The 25,263-nt window shown below is 40.6% G+C and overlaps 2 protein-coding genes across 3 annotated transcripts in view; one reads left to right on the top strand and one right to left on the bottom strand.

The window, feature by feature from the left end:
• Window positions 1–213: 213 nt before the first annotated feature.
• Window positions 214–25,263, top strand: part of ALKAL2 (ALK and LTK ligand 2) — a 156,503-nt gene continuing 131,453 nt past the window's right edge. Inside the window, exons 1-5 of the mRNA XM_081906659.1 lie at window positions 214–924; window positions 7,053–7,106; window positions 7,203–7,283; window positions 10,055–10,120; window positions 11,306–15,274. Coding sequence (XP_081762785.1) covers window positions 654–924; window positions 7,053–7,106; window positions 7,203–7,283; window positions 10,055–10,119 — 471 coding nt within the window. The 5' untranslated portion in view covers window positions 214–653 and the 3' untranslated portion in view covers window position 10,120; window positions 11,306–15,274. The remainder of the gene's footprint in view (window positions 925–7,052; window positions 7,107–7,202; window positions 7,284–10,054; window positions 10,121–11,305; window positions 15,275–25,263) is intronic.
• On the bottom strand, window positions 15,386–25,231 carry ACP1 (acid phosphatase 1). Of its 2 annotated transcripts, none has more exons than XM_081906658.1 (6): window positions 25,073–25,231; window positions 19,758–19,831; window positions 18,937–19,050; window positions 17,235–17,296; window positions 16,368–16,473; window positions 15,386–16,239 (listed from the first exon to the last, which is right to left on the bottom strand). In XM_081906658.1, the coding sequence occupies exons 1-6, from the start codon at window positions 25,113–25,115 to the stop codon at window positions 16,162–16,164; spliced, it is 477 nt and encodes a 158-aa protein (XP_081762784.1). In that variant the 5' UTR covers window positions 25,116–25,231; the 3' UTR covers window positions 15,386–16,161. The 2 variants fall into 2 exon arrangements, with proteins under 2 accessions (XP_081762784.1, XP_081762783.1); XM_081906657.1 differs by lacking the exon at window positions 18,937–19,050 and adding an exon at window positions 19,107–19,220.

Consider the following 25,263-nt stretch of genomic DNA (forward strand, 5'->3'; position numbering starts at 1 on the left):
TCCTGCTTTGGAAGCCGTGCGCTCAGATGGGTGTCTTCTGCCAAGCTGATCTGAACACTCCAGAAAGCAGCTCCTCTGCAAATAAATCTCTCCTAGCCCTCTGCTGCTTGTGGACTCAGTGAGGGATAGGGCCATGCTTCTTCCTTGTTTTCGAAGCGAAAAGTTTATTGATTGATTGATTGATTGATTGATTGATGTCCAGGTCCCAACCCAAACAAAGCCCAAACACCATGTGTTAAAAGTATTCGATATCCATCTTCCTGTCCTAAGCAAGCGCTCTTTAACTCCGCGGCACCAAGAGCAAGGGCAGTGAGTTCAGTATCAAGCGAGTGAGACGCGAATGCCGCTGGGGAATTCAATTGCCTTCTTCTTGCTACTAGATCCTACTTGGCTAAAGAGCAGAGAGAGCTGCCAGCTGAAGATCTGGGTCCTCCCCCTCTTTTAAGTAAAAAGAGAGAGAGAGGGAGAGAAGGCAGAGGTTAGAAAATCTGGGCACTCTCAACTTGAAGGGAGAATAATTGCTTTAACTTGCCACTCACTGTTCGCGTTGATGTGACACCTGGCAGTGACACTTATCTCCCCTCCACAGCTGGTTTCAGGGAGTGGACTCGGAAGGTGGCTCCATCTATCCCTCGTTTGACCTCGGAAGCGCCATGGGCAGATTCCTGAGATCCCCTGCGTTGGTGGGGCTGGTGCTGGCGATGCTTTCAGCGGGACATTGCGAAGAGAGACCCGAATCTAGCGCAGGGCTGAAGGAAAGGCAGAACCTCTTAAACCTGATCATGGAGATCATTCAGGAACTGAAAAAATACCACTTGGAGGAGGACGAGGAGAACGGGGTTCAGTACAAACAAGACTATCTTTTGGACCGGAGAAGGGAAGTAGTACCTGATTATGGATCTTACTCAGAAGAACAGAGAGTTGGTAAGTCAAATAATACTACATTGTGTTAGAGAAGACGCTGCAACCTGTTACGTTCATTTTTCTTTTTGCGTTAAACTTTACAAAACGGAGGGCTCGGTCATCAAGCTGCTAGTCTGCATCTGAGAAATCTCGGGGGGGGGGGGCTTGCAAATTGCTCCAGTCCTTAGTTGTGCAGCGGATTCCTCAATAACCGCTCTGAAGGCAAACGACAGACTAGCAAAAGCTCCCCTCGCGTTGAACGCGGACTAACCATGCTATGCCCTCCTTCAGCGATCGATGGCGCTGAAGAGCAAATTAATAGGTTGAAATCCGAGAAGCATCATCTCAAGGAGATCACTTTGCTATGTGTGTGCTCCGAGGCTCGCTAACAGTTCCTTGTCTGTTACTCTAGTCTAGTCAATTGCACATCTGAAACTCTCAGAAGTTTCTTTTTAAAAGTTTTCCATAGTTCGAGGGTTCCCGTCCCAATAGACTGGTTTGCATCAGTATAAGGCAACTTCGTGTGCAAATCTGCATTTGATTACTGCTAGTCACTCGGATATCTCCCACAGGTTTTCTGCTTCTTTAATGTTTCTTTTTTTCTAGATTTTATCTTGAAGGTTAAGGAAATTTAAATTGCATTGATTTTAATAGATGAGTGAAGTAGTTATACAGTTCTGTATAAGGGGCCTGAAAAGCACAGGACTGTAACAATATACTGATGAGGAGAAATTTACAACAAAGCAGGAAAAATATAATTACAAGTGCAAAGTATTGTATTGGAGAATGTTCTAAACATTTGGCTGCAGGCGAGTTTTTGGTTGACACCTGAAAACCTCCCTTAGCAACTAAATTGCATTGGTTGAATGAATATTTTTCAGTTTCTCATGTGGAATGCTTTTTTTTTGAAGTTATCTGAGGAAGAACTTTGAAGCAGGTCTGCTATCAGCTGTTTAGAGCAGTCTTCAGGGCAACAATGTTTGAGCTATGTTATTGTTTGCAAGCTTCGGGGAAAGGAACACTTTGCAACTGGAATGATGTTTTGTCACTTTCTGTAAACTTCTTATTAAGGCTACTTGTAGTCATATCTTGAAAGAGTAGCATGGCAGGTTTTTCGGCTGCAGTGCAAGCTGTACTCCACTCCTCATGCTTTATCAACCAGAAAACAACCTCCAGCTTGCAAGCACCCTTCCCTGGCTTTGAGACAGCCAACTTTTTTTTTTAGTCCCCTCTAGGTATCCAACTTGTTTATTTGCTGTGGTTGTACATTGTTTAACTTTGAGATCTGCTCAGATAGGGGAGATAGCTTTGTGACTGGCACAAGGGCGAACCAATCAGCATTGCACATAGCCCAGCCCTTAAGAGGGAGGTGCTTCATGACTGATACAAGGGCCAGCCCATCAGTGCTGTCCAAAACTGATTTCAGCTCCAAACCAGAGCAGCAGCTATCCCGCCCCAATTCTCCAAACAAGGCTGTGTATATACATAAGGTATGCAGAAAATGTGGCAGCATACTCATTGCTGAAATGTAAGCAGTTCTCTCTCTTTCCTGCTACTCTTCATAAATCAATGGGGTTTGATAGTGCTTGTACTAGCTGGGTTTGTCTCTAATTATATGTGCTATAATTATATTTCTATGCCTGTGTTTTTGACACCATAAACATGTTTCTGGAAAGAAGTCTTACCAATGGCAAATTTTCAGTTTAAGAACTGTCTGTTTCTTGGACCAGAAATCAGAACTAGTTGCAGACTAAAAAATTAGCCAATTTTAGTCGTGCTTATATCACTGGAACTTTAATTCTTTAAAATCATACTATTTGGCTTAACTGGCCATTAGTTACTCTGAAACAGCATTTCTTTGTTGGGGTTTAATTCTGCTGTAAATTATTGTTTTTACCTGTATGGGCCTATGGCCGTAATAAATATTATTATAAATATTATTATTATTTCAGAAATTTGGCTTTAGACAATTAGACTACAATTCTGCGTGTACTTTCCTGGGGGTAAGCGTCATTGAATTCACAGGATTGCACTGTCAAATCTTATGTATAATAATAAAAGATTTGCAGACTACACTTGCAAGTTCCTTGAAAATGGGAATTTAGGCTTATCATAAATACTTGCCAATTAGAGCAAATATAGTTGATCTGCTGGATCCTGTTTGAGTAGTACTTAATCACATATTATATTGCTTAGGAGGCACCTTAGAGGAATGGGGAAGATTTAGACCACACCCCATGGGTGGCACTGAATTGCTCCCCCTTTGCAAGTAAATGGCTATAAAGCACAACAGGAAAAGAAAAGGGGAGATTCCAAAAGGCTGAAAAAAGTTATGTACTGAAAAACACCCAAAGTTCTGATGCATCTAGAACGTGGGAGGTTTTCCTTGAAAGAGTAATTGTTGTTGACAAAGTGAGAGTTCCTACAGATAGTTCTCACTAAACACAGTACTCAAGTACACCATTGCTATTGAGCAGTGGGCACTAAAATTTTCAGAAAGTGAAATTTCACTTGCAAGGGTTCCACATGCCTGTGTAGATTCAATCTATCTGTAGTTATTCTAATAAGATGCAGATCCTCCCTCCCGCTCCTGTCAGCCACTATAATATGCTAATATCAGCTAATGTTTAATAAGATTTGCATCCAGATCTAAACAAGCTCATTTCAAAGTAAATTCTCAAAGTAATAAGGTTGCTTGGGATTGCAGCTTTGGGTTGCATACAATACTGTGCATTCTCTGTCTTAAAATGCCGAATTGCTTTATAAATTTCCACAATTTTGCACAATATGTGCGCAATATACACAATTCAGCTAGTCACAGGAAAAGCAAGGAACTTTGCAAGACCCTGAAATCTAGGTCAGGTACCAGGCTTGGGTGACCCATTGGTGCTGTTGATGGACAGCCATGGTGCTGATGCAGATTCCCTGTCTTGTGCTCCGATTGGGTCCTTCTGGCACCGGTGAATGGCAGCGGTGCTGCCAATTGGCCCACCCCTGTGGGCTTACCCAACAGCACCAACACTCTTACTTGGGGAGCAAAAGTGGCTGCTAGTTTGATTTTGTGCCTGGTGGTCACCATTTAAAATTCCCTACACCGCAACTCTCCAGAGTACCTGGCAAATTCTGCACTGTTGCATTATGACAAATATAAAATGGCAGCTGTCCAGTACTGATCAGAATCAAACAAATGCCCACCTCTCTTAGGAAACCCACCATCACCAATACGATCACTTAAGTGGCATTGGCGCTAATCGGTGACATGTATAGCAGGAGGTCCAGGCAAGGTAAACATCAGCAGCACTGGTCTCTTCCAGAGTGTATAACCCCCAGTATCTGCCCAAGTGTGCTGGATGTTGACTCGTTAATTGAATCTGTTAGTTGAATCCGGCCTATTATGTAGAAGAAGCCTGTAAAATTATAGAATTTCTTGTTTATTGTGCTGGATATAGGTCAGAGCGTTGGTCTCTCTGCTACATGGAAAACACCCCTTCACACAGTAAACTAGCACATCAAGAACAGTCATCTAAATTTCTCCCTATACAAGATTTTATTTTTCTTTTGGCATGCAGGCGGATGAATGGTTTTAAATATATATATATAAAGAGAGGAGCACTCAAAAATATTATTCCAGCTGCAGTTTGAAATCATAGAATCCATCACAATCTGCATCAGCCTTCCCTAACATGGTGCTATTCATGTTTTGGACAACTTTCATGAGGAATGTGTTAGAAACAGATTTCACACTGAAAACCTGCTTAACTAACGGCTTGAGCTTGATGTAGAACCACTGTGCAGCACTAAATTGGAGCACAACAGCTGAAGTAGAACCTGTTCTAATCAAAATAAAACTGAGCAACTTGCCAACTTCTAAAAGGCTTTTCCCCAGCAGTCTTGCTATCATTGCAAGGAACTACTAGCCAGAACTCTACCTGTCAATCATCTAATGCCTGACTGTCCCCTGAGGGACTTTTGAAAGAAACATCTAAGCATTTAATGTTGCACATGACACAATTAGGTCAAATATTATAAGGTCAATTCAACTGAGCTTGACTATGCTTAGAAGTACTGTAAATAAATGGTGAATTTCGAGAATGTCTAAAACTTACCAGTGAATCAGATCTGGTTGGAAGTAGTTCTGACTTTAAATGCAATAAAGAGGTCCCAGGGGAATTCAAAGGCCACTTAGGCATTCATTTATGGTAAAAAAGGACAAGTGTAGCATTTCATGTGCAATCAACACGGATGTCTTAATGTAAGTAACAAAAAGCAATAAAATGTGACAGTAAATCAAGGAGACAGCCACAAGGAGCTAAAGAGGATTTCAACGAACTAGTTGCATTCCCCTCCATTTAATACAGGATGTGGGAAAGCAAACCACATGAGTAAGAAGCAAGTAGATTATGTTGTCCTCCCTTACAATACTGTGGTTACATTTCCTGAAAACACGCTCCTATTCAATCAGTTTCTCAAATGGTGCTTGATGAACATTTGTCTGTCCTGGATAACAAAATGCAATTATTTGAGAAGAATTGAGCTTAGGAACTAAATAGGACACTACAGCTATGCCAAACTCCAGGTTCTTCATTATGGGTGTCTATAGTTCTGTATAGGTACGTGTGCTGTCATACCTTGGGTTACAGATGCTTCAGGTTGTGTGTCTTCGGGTTGCGCAGTGCGCTGAACCCGGAAGTACTGGAATGGGTTACTTCCAGGCTTCGGTGCTCGCACATGCGTAGAAGACGCAAATCGCGACCTGTGTAGACGTGGCGCTGTGGGCTGCGAACACACCTCCCACACAGATCACGTTCGCAACCCAAACATCTACTGTATGTGTAAAACCATATAATGCAAAATTCTTTGTTAACATGAACATGGAGCAACAGCTGGTCTCTGATATGTCAGCAGATTTGCATGTTTTACTGACACTCCCATTAATCATCATATACCTAAGCAGTGGCACCTGTGTTTCAACAGCTCAACTCAGATGCACAAACATGGTGCAGTCTGAATGTCTAGGAAGGTGACTCGGAAACTACAACTAGTCCAGAATGCGGCAGCTAGACTGATGACTGGGAGTGGCTGCCAGGATCATATCACACTGGTCCTAAAGGATCTTAATTGGCTCCCAGTATGTTTCCGAGCACAATTCCAAGTGTTGGTGCAGACCTTTAAAGCCCTGCATGGTCTCAGCCCTGTACACCTGAGGGAGCATCTCCACTCCCACTGTCTAGCTCTGAGGACCTTCTGACAGTTCCCTCACTGCAAGAAGTGAAGTTACAGGGAACCAGGCAGAAGGCCTTCTCAGTAGTGGCACTCACCCTGTGGAACTCCCTCCTGTCAGATGTCAAACATATAAACAACTATATGATTTTTTAGAACACATCTGAAGGCAGCCCTGTATAGGGAAGTTTTAAATATTTGGTGTTTTGTTGTGTTTTTATATTCTGCTGCCCAGATTGGCTGGGGCAACCCAGTCAGATAGGTGGAAGATGATAATGATAATAATAATATTAGGTGTTATGCAAACTAACAAAAGATGTTCATGGACTTGGAATTCCAAAATGTAGGGCACATTCATATTGTTCAGTTAAGGTGTCCTGTTTCCTCCCCCAATTACATCAGAAGAGCTAAGCCAGGAGCAGCTAGAAGAGCCATGGCATTCTTTCTTGTGAAGAAAGAGATGGGCAGCCAGAGTGGAATCCAATGTACCACTAAATCTCTTAAAACTTGTACATACAAGAGCTGCCTAGAAGCAAGAAACATTTACATTTGGAGTAGGACAGAAGCTGACTGCTTTTGCTCAAAAGCCATCCCACTTGATTTCAATGGCACTTGCTTCCCAGAATTGTGAACAAAATTAAATTCAATCCCAGCTGTCTTTACTCAAAATGTTACTGATTTCAGTGGGTGTTCAATGCTATAAACACTTGCTTAGGTGTATCTACGTGGGTTGTTTTTTTTTTTTTAGAACATGAGAATTTTACAACATGAGAATTTTACAAAAGGCAAATAAGGAGCCTACAATTGGTTTTTAAGATCCATGAAAACACCATTGCCTTTTTCAACCAGTTTAACATCTTAAAATTAGCTGGAAGCTAAATGAACATGAATGACGATTCTGTTACAATGTCCTTCATTTCTTTTAACAGAAATAGTTCCTAGAGATCTGAGAATGAAAGACAAGTTTTTAAACCATTTAACAGGTAAGCAGAATTTAACATTCTATCATGGTACTTTTGTCTGTAATTATCCTCATATGGTACTAATTCAACTGATCCGCTAATTCTTTTCTCCCCCAGGTCATCTTTATTTTGGTCCAAAATGCACTAAACACTTTCATAGACTTTACCATCATACAAGAGACTGCACCATTCCTGCATGTAAGTGCTATTACCCAAGAATCCATTGCCAGACATTTAATTTAGTTGCATTCAATAAAGAGCTGTCTTCCAGTGCAATTATTTGGTTTATTTAAGGAGTTTGTGGAATTACAGTAATTAAAGAGAGTGCTGTATATTGAGACTCAAATGTAAATATTCAGGGATGTACTCAACTCGCTTTTACTCAAGAGTAAGTATATGCACTGAAGTAATGGACATAAGCTAGTCATGGTTATTAATTTCAATGGGTTTGTTGAAGACAACCAGCAGTACCTATAAGTGTGAACTATGAGTTTCATCTTAAATTTCCTAAGCATAGGGCAACATCCAGCATCATGTGAGCAGACTTCTCCCTCCAGATCTGCTTCATAGGGTCTTCCAACCACCCAGAGCAGACGTTGGGAGTTTGCAGGTGGGAGAACCCATTCTGTCAAGAGCAGTCATTCTGCTGGCAGACAGACACCCACAGAGTTGCAACCCATGGGACAATATTTTAAGTGCTATTGCTGTGACTCCTCCAAGAGGTCTCATGGCTTTAACTATCAACTTAAAATGTACTTTCCACAGGCAGTTCAAATTTGTATGCCAATTATCTGTCAACTCCTTTGCCTTTGGTTTGCAATATAGTAACTTGGAACTTAATAGTACATCAGATAACAGACATTAAAGAATAAAATCTGGGTTTGCAACACTGGGATATATATATATATAGAGAGAGAGAGAGAGAGAGAGAGAGAGAGATATGCGCAAGCAGTTAAGAAGTTGTTTAACTGGCAGAAGTCACAGCTGACACCAATGTCACACTTATTAAAATGATGCATTTCCTTACATTCCGGGGGTTGCCTAAAGCCAAAATCACGTACAGTCAAAACACACTGGGTTCAATGGTGGGTGGGATTGCCAAAGTCATCTCACCAAGAACTCTGGCCCCTTTTTTCCCATCATGCACGTGAAGCTGAATGTGCACAAGTTGAATGCCTGTAAATTGCAGGCTTACTGTACACCCATAATCCAAGAGCCTAAGAATGATAACTATGACTCTTAACTATTGCATTTGAGTTTCCCCCCCTAACCTATGCACACCATTTGGGGGGGGGGAATAGTAATGAGGCAACACTAATTGAACAGTTCCTATCCAGCTGGTTTTACCGTTGCACATCACTGCTTGGGCTGCTGACTAGTTTCTCAACAGATAGTCCTCTCAACAGATTGCTGATAGATTATATGAGTGTGATATAGGGAGGAGTACTTAATGGTGCATCTTTAATGTCTGTTCCCCCAGTAGCCTTAGCCTGACTTGACAGCCATTTAAATACCTTGACTCACATTTTGATTGTTTATTCTTGGCAACTGTGCATAAAAAAACTACTTGCATGCGCAAGTCAGACACGTCATTTGCTGTATTAGAGAAAATTACTAATTCTACTGCCAATCACAGAAGAATTAATTCCCTTACTAGATTAACTGTGTTTTTGTAGTATCCAAAAACCGTAACAGCAGGGCTTTTACACACACATTAATGTTTTGGCCTTCAAAGTAGGTTGCAGAACAATTTAAGTCAAATGTGAAGGCTCACAAAATGGTTTCTTTTCAGGCTGTAGTTCACATAAAATTGATTACCTGAATGAATTTTGCAGGTATACATCTTTCATGAGCTTTCATGAGCTTAGTAGTTTGATAAGCAGCCTAAAAGTTTGATCCTTGTCATTAGATTTTACAAAGTTTGATCCTTGTCATTAGATTTTACAAAGTCATTAGATTTTACAAAGTTTCACAAATTGCTCAGCTTCAGACAGTAATATGAACAAGCCTTTTCTCTGCACATGCAGTCTCTGTATGCAAGGCTCTAATTAACCAGTTTTCCATTTCATACTTTGGAACAAGTCATGATATTAAGCCATGGTTTGAAGCTGAGATAATATCCTAGCTCAGATGAAATGAGAAACTACAGTTAACTGAAGACTTTCTGATTTGCTTGCTTACATCAGAAATGGGGGGGCAAAGGGCCCGTATGCATAGATCAAATCCTTGCTCATGTCTTGATTTATTAACCTAGAGATATGATTATCTTACTGTGGCCATTTCATTGTCCCATATTCAAGCTTTCCACCAAGTGTACATGTCATATGAGCTGGGACCAATCTTGACTGATGTATATACAGTAGCAGATACAAGTTGGCAATATTCACATTATTACATTTTTGTACACACAACTAAAATGTAATCTGTGGCTCAAATAAAGGGCAAGAAATTCAAACTGAAGATGAACAGTGCTCTAGTTTTTATCCCCCTCTAGTTTTCAGCTTCAGATTATTATCAGTCTTTGCTAGTACATTGTTAGTAGAAAATGAGAATTTTCATTTTATGGAACGAACACCACAATTTTATTTGCTATCCTGCATACCTAAGCTGTCCAGGCATGCATTGCAGCTATTTCTCCTGTGCATGTTCATAGCCATGGGAGCGAACTGTTTACATGTGCACATCCGTTTCTTCTTGAGAGGTGCTTTCTTCCAGGCCAGTCTGCATAGCATTATACATGCAAAAGCATATAAAATCCCTTTAAAAACTAAAAAAAAATCTCATTTATACAGCCAGATTTCTAAGCAAAGAATTCAAACTTATAACTTAAAAATAAATGGTTTCAAAATGAATTGCAACAGGCTTGCAGTTCCTTGTATAACCTTACGATAATAAACTTTTTTTAAAAAAAAAAACCCTCAAGTTATGCCGGGTTGTTTGTTAACTTCTATTTATGATCTTTTCACTAGACTATAAAAGATGTGCCAGGCTTCTTACTCGGTTGGCAGTAAGTCCAATGTGCACGGAAGGATAAGGTAAGCTTTTTGAAAGGACCAATTGCACACTGCCTGTATATGCATAGCAACATCACCATTGTGGATTTGATACAATTAATGAGCATTGCGCAACAGCTCTTTGGAGAAGGTATTCCCCTTTCAGAGAGAATGGCACAACGCCCTTCACTCGGCAAAATACCAGCCATAAATAAAAGGATACCCCCTACCGGAAAGCAGCATAAAGGCTCTCAGACATCAAGGGTGAATTCATAGCTGTATGCAGTTAGCAGATAGTGAAACAAAGCACATCCAGGCACAGCTTATTTTCAGGGGCTGAGTCAGCATCTATGTATTGACACTGGGTCTCTCTTTAAAGTTACAGGTTGATTATGCCATATTTGAATGCAGCTTAAAAATATACATGTAGGAGTGATTAATGTATCTATGATACAGTTATAATGTAGTTGATGCATGAACAAACACGTTATGTGCATTCAGCTGAATCTGTATCCAAAACTGCACATTTCTATTTCACTGAAATACCAACTTAACAACAGTAAGCAATATCAGGAATCAAAACCAATTCATTTCCCTTGGAATCAACACTAAGATTGAGATCCTTTTCAGCCCTTGTGAATTAAACATTGTAGAACAAAACAAACTGTACTTCGGGGTGAAGCTCAATATTCTTCATACTTTACTTGACTTTTCTTACTTTTTATGATAAAGCCATATATATATATATATATATATATATATATATATATATGTTGTAGTCAGTCCTCAAACATTAGAACCACCAACTTATTTCATATAGCAGTCATCCCCAAACTCGGCCCTCCAGATGTTTTGGGACTACAACTCCCATCATCTCTTGCTAACAGGACCAGTGGTCAGGGATGATGAGAACTGTAGTCCCAAAACATCTGGAGGGCCAAGTTTGGGGGTGCCTGTCATATAGGAATGATTGCCACAAGTAGGCAAATCAGTGTATTTAAGAAGAAGTAAAAATATATTGTTGCCCTTGGGAGTACCCAAGAACTGCTGCTCATGAACTGTGAAGGCTTTAGCTCACTTACCTAAATCCCCATCCCTTGACAGCAAATGGTAACCGACCCAAAGTTTTAGATTGTGCAGCAAAAACAAAAGTGAAATGTTTTGCTCTCTTGAAAACCTAGAAACTAATATTTTGTGGTGGGCGGTGTTGTCTTATCTTTGCTTCAGATGTTACTACTATCAAGGGGAAAAGCTATTATCAAGAACCAAGAGAAGTGCCTTGGAAACCAACAGGGAAATTGAACTTACCATCTTTGTAACATATTCCATTGTGAACAAGAGATTTATTTTTGCAAGTTGATAGACTACTTCCCATAAAATCTTTAAAACATGTGTTTTCTATTCTGTCACCACTGTTTACAGATACACATTTTTTTCTGGTAGTTTTTCTACCATAACAATTTAAAATGTTTCATACTTTAAGGCCACCCTATATCAGAAGTGTTGCATTGCCAAAAAATTCAGTGAATTATCAACCTCCCAAGTAAGAACATGTTTCATTTAGAGACGTCATGGGACACTTTCAAGGAAGCCTTCCTGTGGAGAAGGTTACCTTTCTTGCTTATGGAATTCAAAGTGTTTGGTTACAAATGTTTCATAAATCTGTTATGGTGTACTCTTACTGAGTACAAACTGCATGCCATGTGGAAGAGACAAACATGTTTTAAGTAAAACTTGGATTCTGCATCCACTAAAATGCCATCTGTTTCCTGTACAATAGAGGTATGAACATTCCAGCTAAATGTGCAATATGTAAATACTGTAAATAACATACATAATAAAGTGTTGGGTTTATAACTTGGCTCTTCATCATTCTTCTTCTTCCTACTTGTAGTAGGGAAAGAACTGCACTAGACCAAAGACATCATATTCCTTTTCAAAGTGGGGGTGTTTTGTGTGATGAGAGATGGAACATGTCCCAAGGTGGGCTTCATGTGGGCTAACAGCATCCTTCCAAACAGTTCATTCAGAAGCGTAACCCACCCATGACTCTACTTGCCTGTGCAACCACCTTTTCCATCCTGCCAAGTCCCCATCATCAGGGCTTATTAAAATAGCCATCTCTATCCAATTCAATACTGTAGCTAGAATTAATGGAAGGTAAATGTTGCTCTTGTCCCTCCTCTCTAAGTGTTGCCTTGGGTCCCGTCAATATGAAACATTCATTTCCATATACCTGCAACACCTGAAGGTTTTTCCTTTAAATGGAAGTTTGAAAGCAACCACGGAAAAGTGTTCCATGTGTATCAGGATCGGAGATTCAGATGGCCACTTGTATTTCACGCAGGTTTTTTTTTTTAAAAAAAAAACCAACACAAAGTGTACTCAAAGTAATTTGCTACATTATGAAACTAAGGCAATGAAAACATTACAAGGATCAATACAGCTAAGCTGATCTTTTTCCTATTTTATTTGCTCTTGTATTTTCAAGTCAATTGGTATGACAGTTAATTTTAGTACGGCTGTAAACAGGAATAAAAGTTAGCATTTTTATTAAAACAAAAATATATTCCTAGCAGCACTTGAGCATAGCCTATAAAAATAAATTACAGCTGTTTGCCTCTGAATTTCCTATGACATTTTAAATCAATAGCTATGGAGTTTTGCATGCAATGAAATTCAGCTCTGGGTGCATTTTAAATCCAGCAGGGTTGAAATGGGAAAGGTACCCAAAATATGTATCTAATTTCGAAGACCACTACAGTATTCCTGCTTTAAAGGGGGGGTAGGTACTGGACAATTTTTTAATTTTTTTTGACTGCATCAGACCAATACGGCTACCTACCTGAATCCAGATGCTTCAAAGAAAGTTTGCCCTCAACACTCAGTAAACATGTAGTATTATCTAGTAGCACCATTAAATCTCCCTGCCCATGCTAGTCCTTAACCAGGAACACAACATGCCAGTCCAGCAGCATCAACAGGATGTGCCTTCTCCACATGAGGTCCAGAGGGTGGCAACACGAGAACTGGCCTTTTCTGCAGTGGTTCCCTGTTTGTGGAATGCTCTCCCCAGGGAGGTCTGTCTGGCACCTTCTTTATATATCTTTAAGTGCCAGGCGAAAAAACATTCCTCTTCAATCAGGCCTTTGGCTGTTTAATATTCCACAGCCTTTTAAATGTGTCTGTGGGAGGGGGTATTGTTTTGCTGTTTCTAACTATTTATTTGCATTTTAATCTCACGAACAGCCCTGAAATCTTATGATGGCGGGTGGTATATAAATCTAATAAATAAGATAAACTAATAAATAAATATTGCAAATGTGCTTGGGAGATGAGAAGCAGTAGGCGAGAGGGGAAATGTTAATGTCTCAATGTGTACACACAGTGCAAAATACTCCAATAACCACTGTTTATAGCAACACTCAGCCAAAGGAATTATTATGACAACTTCCTATTTTCTTGTCTGCAGCTTGTATTTATTAATTCTGCTAAGTGGGAAGATAAAGATCTTGGCAAACATTTTTTGTAATTGGCTGTTTAAAAGATAAGACAGCCTCCCATGCATTATTACATTGCAGGGCTTGACACCAAGTAGTAGACCAGGAATAGCTCAGACATCCAACTATTTACAAATAGACATTTATTCATGTCAACGCCCTTCAGTATGTGCTTTATGTTATATGTCGAGTTATTTATTACCCGGAGGAGTTTTGCACTCAGTAGTTTCCTTTACTAGAAGCAGTAAAGCACATTTGTGACACGCTATGGATTTTGCCGCTTGCTTCTGAGTAGCAGAAGCTTTTCTTTGGCTCAGTTTTGAAGCAGCAATAATGAAATGCTTTTCCAAGAAAGGGAGGTGGGGCAAGAGAGAAGCTAAGCAATGCCAACTCGGGAGTCACGTATTGTCATCATGCCCAGACATTTTAAGGAATAGGCTGTGATCAAGGATTTAGTTATCTTTTCATGGTCTATCTAGCTCTTCTAAGCCAAGTTGCAATCAACTCAGGGAAAAGTATGGCACCCCACAAAAGGATTCTACCCATGTGCTCTCTTGTACTGCTCTGCATCGTGAGGAACTGAACCTCAAAGAGGTGATAAGAAGGTAAAGGTAAAGGTCCCATGGATGGTTAAGTCCAGTCAAAGGCGACTATGGACTATAGGGGTTGTGGCACTCATCTCGCTTTCAGGCCGAGGGAGCTGGCGTTTGTCCACAGACAGTTTTCCAGCTCATATGGCCAGCATGACTAAACCGCTACTGGCGCACGGAGGACTGTGACGAGTGCTAGAGTGCACGGAAACACCATTTACCTTCCCGCCGAAGTGGTACCTATTTATCTACTTGCACTGGCATGCTTTCGAACTGGCACAGTCATGAAAGACAGCTTATTTACAAGAAAGAAGATGGGAGAAGAGTATTAAAAGCATCCTTTAAACAATTTAGGAAGAGAAGCTCCGAGGAGTATCAGTAACTGGTGAAGTAACTTGAAAGCAAACCACCAAGGAGGATGTGTTTGATATGATGGGAAAGAAAAACATGATGGAGGCATATAGAAGTTCCAGCATGAGGATATGCAGGAAAGGCATCACAGCTATAAGAGACAGGAGGGTGTAGGCACTAAACATATATCACTTTTTAAAAGGTGGCAAATGTGGTTGTGATCTACAGAATGTTTATCAGTGGCTGGGGAAACCCAGCCAGATGGGCGGTGTAAAATTATGATGATTATGATTACCATGAAAATGTTAAATGAAAATGTCAAAAGGAAATCTCACTTATAGACCTATAAGGGAATGCCCATGAAGCAGAAGAGAGCAGTCCTAGTTGTCACTGAGACAATTACTGGTCTTTTAACTCTTCTCTTCAGACATTTCTCATCTATAGCCAGGGCTGTGTATGTTGTTGTTTAGTCGGGTCCAACTCTTCATGACCCCATGGACCAGAGCACGCCAGGCACTCCTGTCTTCCACTGCCTCCCGCACTTTGGTCAAACTCATGCTGGTAGCTTCGAGAACACTGTCCAGCCATCTCGTCCTCTGTCGTCCCCTTCTCCTTGTGCCTTCAATCTTTCCCACCATCAGGGTCTTTTCCAGGGAGTCTTCTCTTCTCATGAGGTGGCCAAAGTATTGGAGCCTCAGCTTCAGGATCTGTCCTTCCAGTGAGCACTCAGGGCTGATTTCCTTAAGAATGGATAGGTTTTATCTTCTTGTACCATAATTCAAAAGCAGGGCTGTGTATATTTATGATTAAAAAGAAGGTAATGCCGAAATTATGTTGAGTGAAAATTAACATAGTTGTAGTTTGCATATGTTAGGGCAAGTGAAGTATATTTAAATAATTTGCTCGGCTTCCGTTAGTACACATGATCTGCAAAGAACACTTTGTGCCATGCACACTGCTCCAAGACTTCACAAGGCTGTATTTATCCTCTTTCAAGCATCATCTCAGCAGCTACTAAAGGCTAGATTTTGTTTGAATAAATAGAAAAAAAAGAGAGAGACCAAGACTCTAGGAGACTATACTATGCATCAAGAGACCACACAACGAACTTATTCTGTGGTTATGCAGACTTGTGAAATTCATACAGCTCAACAACTCTATATGGCTGTAAGTCTCTCTCTCTCTTTCAAATCACAAATAATGGAAAAAGTAAAAAGAGACTGTTTTGTTAAGTCTTCAGTTCTTAATCATGTGACAAAACATCCAAAAGATACTTCTAAGAAAGATGTTTAAGGTTAGAAAGTACCATACATACAAGTAGCAATGGAAAACAAACATAGGTGTATCATATTTAGAGTATGCATACAGGAATTCTTTTACATATTATGTGGAATATGTATACCAAGAATCACACACATTTATTTTGTCAGTTCTGGATGCTTTCCCCCTTATATAGATGCTTGATCAAGGTCAATATTAATTTTATAAGCCTACCATTTCTCAAGTACAAGGTGCAGTGCACATCATGAAATTAAGTATGCTAAAAAAGGACTTATTTTTAGAATCCTTACAATTTAATATCAATTGAGAATAATTTTACAGAACAGCTAAATATTATTTGCTTTCATAAACACTTGCCCCATTAATGAGGTTTCTCCAAAAATGCTTTACAGCATCTAAGGCACTGTTGATAAACAGTTTCAAAATCTTCATCAGTCCCCTATAGAAAGAAGCAGAGACAAAAAATAAAATGAACCAATTTAAGTTAAAACAAATTTCTTTATTACAACACTGATTGCTACAACACTGATTTTGAGTTAAAAAGGACTAATAGAACTGAATACTTACATAGTACGGATCTTCAATAATAAGCTGCTTTTGTGGATCATAGCTCCCAAGCAGCTCAATCTGAGATTTGCAGTTTTGAACACTATTGCTTTTTCTTTTCAGATCTCTACAAGACAAAAGTTTAGGCAACTTTTTGTCATTAAGTGTGGCATGTCTTTCTTTTTTTTTTCCTTTGACACTAAGATGTCCTTAGAGTTTGCAGTGCATAAAGGAAACAAAAATCAGTGTATAAAGAAAAACACACACACTTTTAACAGTGTGATGTGATTTAGTACGCAGCATCTAACACACATGTCTTTATGTAATGTTGTACCCAAGTATAAGTGTAAGTTATGGAATATCAACACTATGGAGCCAAAAATACTAAAGAGAGGCTCAGGAAATAGATGCAACAGTTTCAGAACATTGACTTGAAATAACACCTGGATCCACCAGAAATATAGATTTCATACAGCAGCCTGTTCTCCTTTTGCAGAGTAATCCTGGCAATCATTTGCTCAAATGAGGAATAGATTACTATAATGCAAAAGGTACAATGCTATTCTGTCTGTTCCCTGACTATTCCTAGGGATCATCATCCTTTAGACCCAGAATGGGGAACCTGTGGTCATCCAGCTGTGTTTGAATTAAACCCCCATCATCTCTATACATTGACCATGCTGGCCAGAGCTGAGGGTAGTTCAATAACATCTGGAATTTAATCTGTTTCCCTCCCCATGTTTTAGACGAAGGGTATAGTGGGAATACTCTTTAAGGGCTTTAGCGTCTATTAGGAGGCACTAAATGTAGCAAACAACCCATTTAGGCTAGAATAATCAGAACTATTCATCATCTATAAGCAAAAATCACATAGTTTTCACAACTTACCGTAAGTTACTTTCATCCATGCAAAGCATATAATCAAACGTCAGGAAATCATCTTTTGTAACCTAGAATTTAACAAATATGTTTAAACACTGTTAACAGAGATCCATGTCACAACAATTTTTAATAAAAAAAAATGCAAAATAAGGTTAAGTCAGTGTTGCAGTGATGGCAGTTAGCAATACATATTTAAAATTCTAAAGCCAAACAACATTTATGTATGCTAACTGACAGCTGCAAAGTAAGTAGCTCAGAAATCAATTTTAGAAAAATAAAACTGGAGACAGAACAATTAGTGTTTTAGCATTTGGCCAGGGAACATTTACACAAGTTATTGTTCATATTATCTCTCAAAAATCAAACACTGTTCAGAAATTATGGGATAAGGCTGTAATGATTACGACGTAAAAGTATTGTTCAACAATGCGCTCTTCCAAAGATGCCATTAGTTCTTCTTTTGAACTGTGATAACATTCAGAGCACATTTTGATGTGTTGAAAACAACAGATGTGAACTATACCAGTTAAGCTTTCCTTGTTAAGCTTTTAAATATGGGGGGGGGGGGGAATCAAGATATCAAGAGAAATAGAAGAAAAAGCAGAAGGCAGGCAGAACTGTTTGAGTGTTGAGAGGCTCTCATCTATGCTGAGTACTATGGGTTTTACATGAAATGGACTAAAGGGAGTTTAAGGTCAAAAAGGGCACCAGTGAAGCTAAAGGAACAATAATAAAAAGATCTGTAAATGGGGAAAACAACTAAAGCAAGACCTCACAAAAGGAAAGAAAAAGTCAGAAGGGAACATGTGACACATCCTTTGTCTAACAGAAATGCTGCAGTTATGAATCCATCTAAAGAAGGTCAGGCCTTAAAGGAATTTTGATAAATTATGTGCATTTATTTTAACTGAGACATTGAAATCAATATCATTTAGCCATCTCTTATATCCTACAATTGTCTACTGGAGCAGAGTTGCTTAAGCTCTGAACCAGGAACAGTTGTCACAATGGAGGGAAGCTAACAGTGAGTCTCTATTGGGATTGGTGTGATTTAACTTGTTTATTAATGAACTGTAGCCAGGGGAGAGAAGTCCAAGCCTGCAATCAACACCAAATTCTTTAGTACAGTGGTACCTCGGGTTAAGAATTTAATTCGTTCTGGAGGTCCGTTCTTAACCTGAAACTGTTCTTAACCTGAGGTACCACTTTAGCTAATGGGGCCTCCCACTGCTGCCACGGCACGATTTCTGTTCTCATCCTGAAGCAAAGTTCTTAACCCGAGGTACTATTTCAGGGTTAGCGGAGTCTGTAACCTGAAGCATCTGTAACCAGAAATATCACTGTACTATGAAAAGCCAAATGCAGTATGACTCAAAAGGATATCTTTAAACTGGAGGAATGGGCAACAAAATGGCAAACTAGGTTCATGGCAAGTGATTCACCTTGGCTAGCAAAGAAATAAAATAATAATATCCCTAACCACTGAAATCATTTCAGTCAGTGAACAGTGTTAACAGGCTCTGGAACACGGCTTCATCCAACCACTTTACGCAGATGCTGTTAGAATTTCCACTGCTCTAACCACGACGACACTGAGTAGTTAAACATTTAATACTTTGCCAATCCATGTGCAATCCAACCTACAGCAGTTACCAAGACTTTTGCACCACCCATAGTTTCCAGAAAACAACAAACAGACTCTTTCTACCTGTCGTGCTTTATGGCCCGTCTGAATGTCATGATTTCTCAGACAACTTAAAGCCCTCGCATCTGGGGAGCGCCCCACATTCCAGTCAGAAACAGCACCGCTGTCTATCACCCACTGTGAACAACAAGAACATATGCATACATACAGTGAAACCAATATGGGTACAGTACCTGCCTGGCAATATGATTCATGGTAACACCATGTTTCCTCATGCAATTCTGGCCTCGATAATCTGGAGGATTTCCTACTTCATACGTAGATGTTGCTGCACTGTCTATCCTCCACTACAGAAAAACAAGTCAAAATATAATAATAATCTTTATTGCAGTCCAAAAATCCATAACACAGATTCAGAATAAAATGCAGATTCATACAGACAACCCCCCGGCAGAGGGAGACTGAGATGATATTTGTTTAGTCTTAAGTATGATGATCTTTGATACGTATGACTACCGAAAGAAACTTTGCCACGGCCACTGTGATACCATTATAGTTGTCCAGAAGATATTTAGTATACTAGGTTTCAGATTTACCCAGCTGATTTGCCAGTAGGGGTTTAATCAATAGATCTCTAGCTTGCTCATATTGTCCACAATGCAGTAGCATATGCCTCATACAACTGATGTCCTAAGAGCATACACAGAGCCTCTTCTGATAAGGGATGCCCCTCAGTCTGCCATTTAGCACTTCTGATGGAAATACATTTAATTTGGCTTTGGTAAAGAAACGCTGATAAATTGGTACAGACAGATGCAGGTAAGGTCAAAATATTTATATCATGCTAACAGAATGGCGGCTTTGGCGGCTAAAATAAAACTTACCTTGTTTTCAATGTTTCCTTCAGTCACAAGTTTCCTAAAAACAGCTTCGGCTATAGGAGAGCGGCAAATGTTCCCTGTGGAAATAAAGATACAGTGACTCTAAAGTGCAATCTCTCACTCCTGTGTTCTTAAAGTGAAACATTCCAGAACCTGTGGAGGTAGATGTGAAGAACTGAAGAAAGCCACAGGGTTTATCAGCTCCCCCTTCTGTGCAGTTTCACAGCAGTGTTCACTTCCTGACTTCCACACCTGGCTTGTGAGAAGCCCATCATTGTTCACCAATAGCAACCAACTTTTAGCAGAGGTGGATTGTTGCAAGTCAGTACACACCAGTGTTCTATGGGCTTTATTGGTTTCCAGTAGCATTGCTGACAATATATTGTTACAGATTAAATTCTACATCCCCAAAAGACAATTTCACCAACACATTCCACTGAAATCACCAGCATTTCCAGATTTTAAGCCTAGTTCCTAAGACATCTAGTGAAATCACAGCCTATGACCTGCAGACTTTTCCACTGAGTAACAACTACCTGCTTTGACTCAAGCTACAAGTACACTGTAATGCAGTCTTTAACTTCATACTAGTAAAATACAAGCTGGGGCTCAACAAGGAGATACAAGAAATTACATGGGGGAGGTATTAACTCATTTCTGCCCCATCTCCTTTCCCTACAAAATAAATCCTATATCTGAAACCCTGGAGTTGTTTACTTGGGAGTAAGTCATATTGTGTTTAATATGATTTGTTCCCCTGAGTAGACAGATAGAATTGTGCTACAAGATGAACTACAGGCCAACCTTCTCCTTGCACCTCAACATAATGGGTATAAAAGCGGCGTTGCCTAACTCAGTGTTTGCATTGTGAAGGGGTCATTAATGGATAATCCCTCTTCTGATACTAAAACAGTAAAGGCAGGATTACTATTTGGTTTCAGTCTGTTCATCACTCTGCAGCAATGCAACTTCCAATGACAACATACACACATTCTCCTTTTGGCTGACAACGGTCTACAGTGCAACTTTAACGTAGCTACTAAGCATATAATAACTATCTCCTGGGACCTCAATTAGACCAAGAGTGAGTGTCTATCTAATCCAGATCCTTTTCACACAGCAGCCAACCAAATGTTCCCAGGAAGCACATAAGCAGGACTTGACAGCACCTTCCCTCTCCAGTATTCTGTCCCCTCCAGCTGCTAGTATTTAGAGGTACACTAACAGCTTTGCCCTCCTGTGCTGGAAGAGGACTAGATTAGGCAGAGAACCCCACCAGCAAAGAGTGTTGGTGGGGTGTTCACAGCCAAATTTCAATACTGATCCTCAAATGGCAGATAGAGGCTACTGCCAGCAGGAACTCACAAAATGTGTGCCAGTGCAGGATTCACTGGCTCTTCAGCTGGCTCTGATGCTATCAGTTGATGGCCATGGGCTCAGCCTAGGATGCGGTGTAGTGAAGAGGAACTTTTTCATGTTGACCCAATGTGAGTGGTGGGGCTGTGGATGCAGTGGTGTACACACTGCTGCATCAACTCCTGCTGTTGCCAGTCAGGAGTTTTAGTTCAGCTCTAGATGCCTCTTCCATGTCCAGTCATGGCTGAAGCTGTTGATGAATCAATCCTTCATGACTATGTCTGATCTCCTTTTAAAGTTATCCCTGTCCAATGGCCAAAACCACACATCGTGGAAGCAAATTAAGTTAACTATGTGTCACACAGAGAAGACTCCCTGGAAAAGACCCTGATGTTGGGAAAGATGGAGGGCACGAGGAGAAGGGGACGACAGAGGACGAGATGGTTGGATGGTGTCTTTGAAGCTACAAACATGAGTCTGACCAAACTGTGGGAGGCAGTGGAAGACAGAAGTGCCTGGCGTGCTCTGGTCCATGGGGTCACGAAGAGTCGGACACGACTAAACAACAACAACAACGAATGTGTCTCACAAATAGGTATTGTCTTCTAACTACGTCCAATCTACTGCCAATCAATTTAATTGAGTAGCACCCAACTTCCAAGCAGTGTTCGATGCTCAATGCTCAAGGTGCATTTTGCGACAGGGAATTTCATTAGCGTGAGCAGCTTCTGAGTTCTGGGCGCAGTACTACACCCATGATTTCAGATTAAAACTGCAGAGTGTAAGGACAGGAGGACCTTTTTTCTGCCTCCTCACTTCCAGCTACTCTCTGAAGACTGGACAAGAGACCCTCTTAAGAATATCAGGGGGTTGGGCAGGAGAAGGACGAGACCATGTGGAAAATGAAAATAATATTTTAGATGCTGTTCATTCATTTTCAGTTTTGTCTCCTTGTTATTAAAAAAAGTGTGCCTAGACATTCTGTTGTTGCACCCATAACCTGGGTTTAAGGTGCCATTTAGCTCCTAGTTTTCATATCTCAGTTTCTAACACTGTTTTCCAAGTGTTGAAGGAGAGAGAGAGAGATCTACAGTCTATCTACAGTCTCCACACCATGCTGCCAGACCCTAGTCTAATCCTAGTTGAACACTGTTTCCAAAAGCAACCAGCCAGGATTTAAAGCAGGATTTCTAAATGTAGACAGAGAAAAACTGTATCACTATCATTTGTTTAGAGATTTTAAGAGACGTCATCCGCTCTCTCAGCTGCAGCACCTCCATCATCACAATTTAATCAAGCAAAAAGGTTTCATAAAGTGATATCTCATCTTCTACTTCACATGTGGGCAAAGGAATGAGATATATCAGGCATAATCCACTGAATGATTGTTGTGCATGCCTCACTGAAACATAGTCCAGACTGTACAACTATGAACAGGGCCCATGTTTAGATGCATCTATTTGATTTTTTACCAATTGATACATGTTTCAAAATAGTCATTTCATGTTTCTTTTGCCCCAGAAGCAATGAGGCTGGGCAGAGTAGCAGCAATCTAATAATCAGGCTGTAGCTTCCATAAAATTCCTCTCCTGCTTTCACTCTGCAGGGTAGTTTCAGTGCCGGCTATCAGGGAAAGGTTCATCCATTTCTTCCAGAGGATTTTTGACTGAATACCAGGAGTAGCCAACCTGAGCTGTAATCGGCTCCTATCAACATCTGGTGGCCCCTAAAGCCCCAAATGATTTGGCTTCCCTTTTCAAAATAGAAGTATTATTCTTTAAATAATTTTCTCAGCAGGTGACACTGTTGAACCCCAGGGACTACACTGGTTAAATGAAGAGGTTTCAACTTGTCCACTAATCTAAGAAACAGGGTGAAGAGCCAATGTTACCTCTTTTTACCTTTGTAAAAGAACCTCCTTTCTCTCTCTCTCTCGCATGGCACCGTTTCTAGAAAGTCAGCACCAGGGACTTAGGAAACAGGACATTCTCAAAACAATGCCACACCAGAGGGAGAGAGAGAGGGAGAGAGAGAGAGATAGTCTCTAAGACCTTCTAATAATGATAGCATGCCTGTGGGAGAATTTTTTGCCAAGATAAAGAGATGCTTTATTTTCGCTCGCCAGGGCAGCACTGGGGCAGATGGAGTCCTTCCTACACCAGTTATGCCCTAGGGACCAACAGGAATATTAAAACAAAGCTATGCACTTTGGAGTAAGCCCCATAATTCAGTGGTACTTCTGAGCAAATGTAGCAGCATACAGCCTTCATTTCTGTTGTTACCCTTCCCATTTATTTCTCACATGTACTGTACACCACAAGAGATCCACAGACATGTTACTCTTCAAGTATTAAGTAACTTATAGTCTGCTATGTAAAGAATATCCACTACTCCTATTACAAACCAAAAGCAGAGGCTAAGTGATATTTGACCAGCTTTATATTTTGCAAATCAATGTAAACATAGGACATGTACCGGTGAAATAAAAGCTGAAGACTTAATAACTTCCCATTCCTCAGTGGAACGATACTTTGCAGATAAATTGCAGGCACATACTATGCAGGCACTGGTGTCTCCAGCTTTGTTTGCTCTCTCCCTCCTCTGTCCTAACCAATAAGAAATGAAGATAAGCCCTCACACACTTGGGCCCACTGCTACCACAGGGATGTAGGGTGGAACCCCCTGCTGCCATGAGGAGGCCTGGCAAGGCTCTCTACTGCTGCGAGGAAGAGTGATGCACCCTCCACCACTGCAGGAAGGTATGGTGGGACCCTCTGCCCTCGTGGGGGGCAGAAAGGCTCTCCGTCACCGCATATCTATATCGTGATATATCAATATATCATATTTAGCTGGTGATATATTGTGATGTTGAAAACAAGGTATCACCCAGCCCTAGTATCCAAGTTGTATCTTACCTTCAGCCATTCCTCAGGGGAGGTGATGGTGGTGGGAAACCACTAAACTCACCAATGCCCCTTCCCATTACTAGGATAAACATAGTTCTGCCAGTGCCACAAAGGAAGCTGGAAGATCTGAACCATGATATCATCAGAAAGTAGGGTTGCCACCTGTCCTGTATAATACAGGATTGTTCCGCATTTCAGTGTAAAATGCTGAGTCCTGTATTGACAGATTTGTCCTGTATTTCAGGCCTTCTCTCTCTGTCTGCGAAGTTACAGACCCCCTCCAAACGCATGAGTAATAGATTACCACTGTATTATAAAGCCAGGGGGAGGTGGTGTTATGTAAAACAGTCTCCTTCCATCACCACAGAGAGCACGGCAGCTTCTGTCCTACACCAAATGTAAATGTTTCTCGCTTCTAGGCAGCTCTTGTATGTACAAGTTTTAAGAGATTTAGTGGTAACACTGGATTCCACTCTGGCTGCCCATCTCTTTCTTCACAAGTAAGAATGTCGTGGCTCTTCTAGCTGCTCCTGGCTTAGCTCTTCTGATATACAGTGGTACCTCGGGTTAAATACTTAATTCATTCCGGAGGTCCGTTCTCAACCTGAGGTACCACTTTAGCTAATGGGGCCTCCTGCTGCCGCTGCTGTCCGATTTCTGTTTTCATCCTGAAGCAAAGTTCTTAACCCGAGGTTCTATTTCTGGGTTAGCGGAGTCTGTAACCTGAAGCGTATGTAACCCGAGGTACCACTGTAATTGGGGGAGGAAACAGGACAGCTTAAAGATAGAGAACTGAATAATATGAATGTGCAGCACATTTTTGTATTCCAAGTCCATGAACATATTTTGTTAGCTTGCATAACACTTTCTATTATTATTATCTTCTTCTTCTTATTATTATTATTACTATTACTATTACCACTACTACTACTACCCACTCTGGGCGGTTTCCAACACATAGAAAAGCATAATAATGAAACCCCATGCATTTTTATTTTTATTTTTTAAAAGCTGAGTCTTTACCTCCCCCATTCTCCACCCCCACTTTCCACTCACCCAGGCAAACGAATAAAACGGACTTAGCTTCCCCGGCCGCCATGCTCTCTCTTTCTCTCTCTTTCTCTCAGGAACCGCCAACAGGACCGAGCAGCGAAAGAGGCAGTTCGGAGGCCCTCGCAACTGTCGCGAAAAGCCGCCCTTCCCGCTTTACGGCAGCCGACGGCCGTCTTCGTATAATGCCTGAGTGG

The sequence above is a fragment of the Podarcis melisellensis genome, assembly GCF_964234715.1.
Source record: "Podarcis melisellensis genome assembly, chromosome: 3".
Classification (NCBI taxonomy): domain Eukaryota; kingdom Metazoa; phylum Chordata; class Lepidosauria; order Squamata; family Lacertidae; genus Podarcis; species Podarcis melisellensis.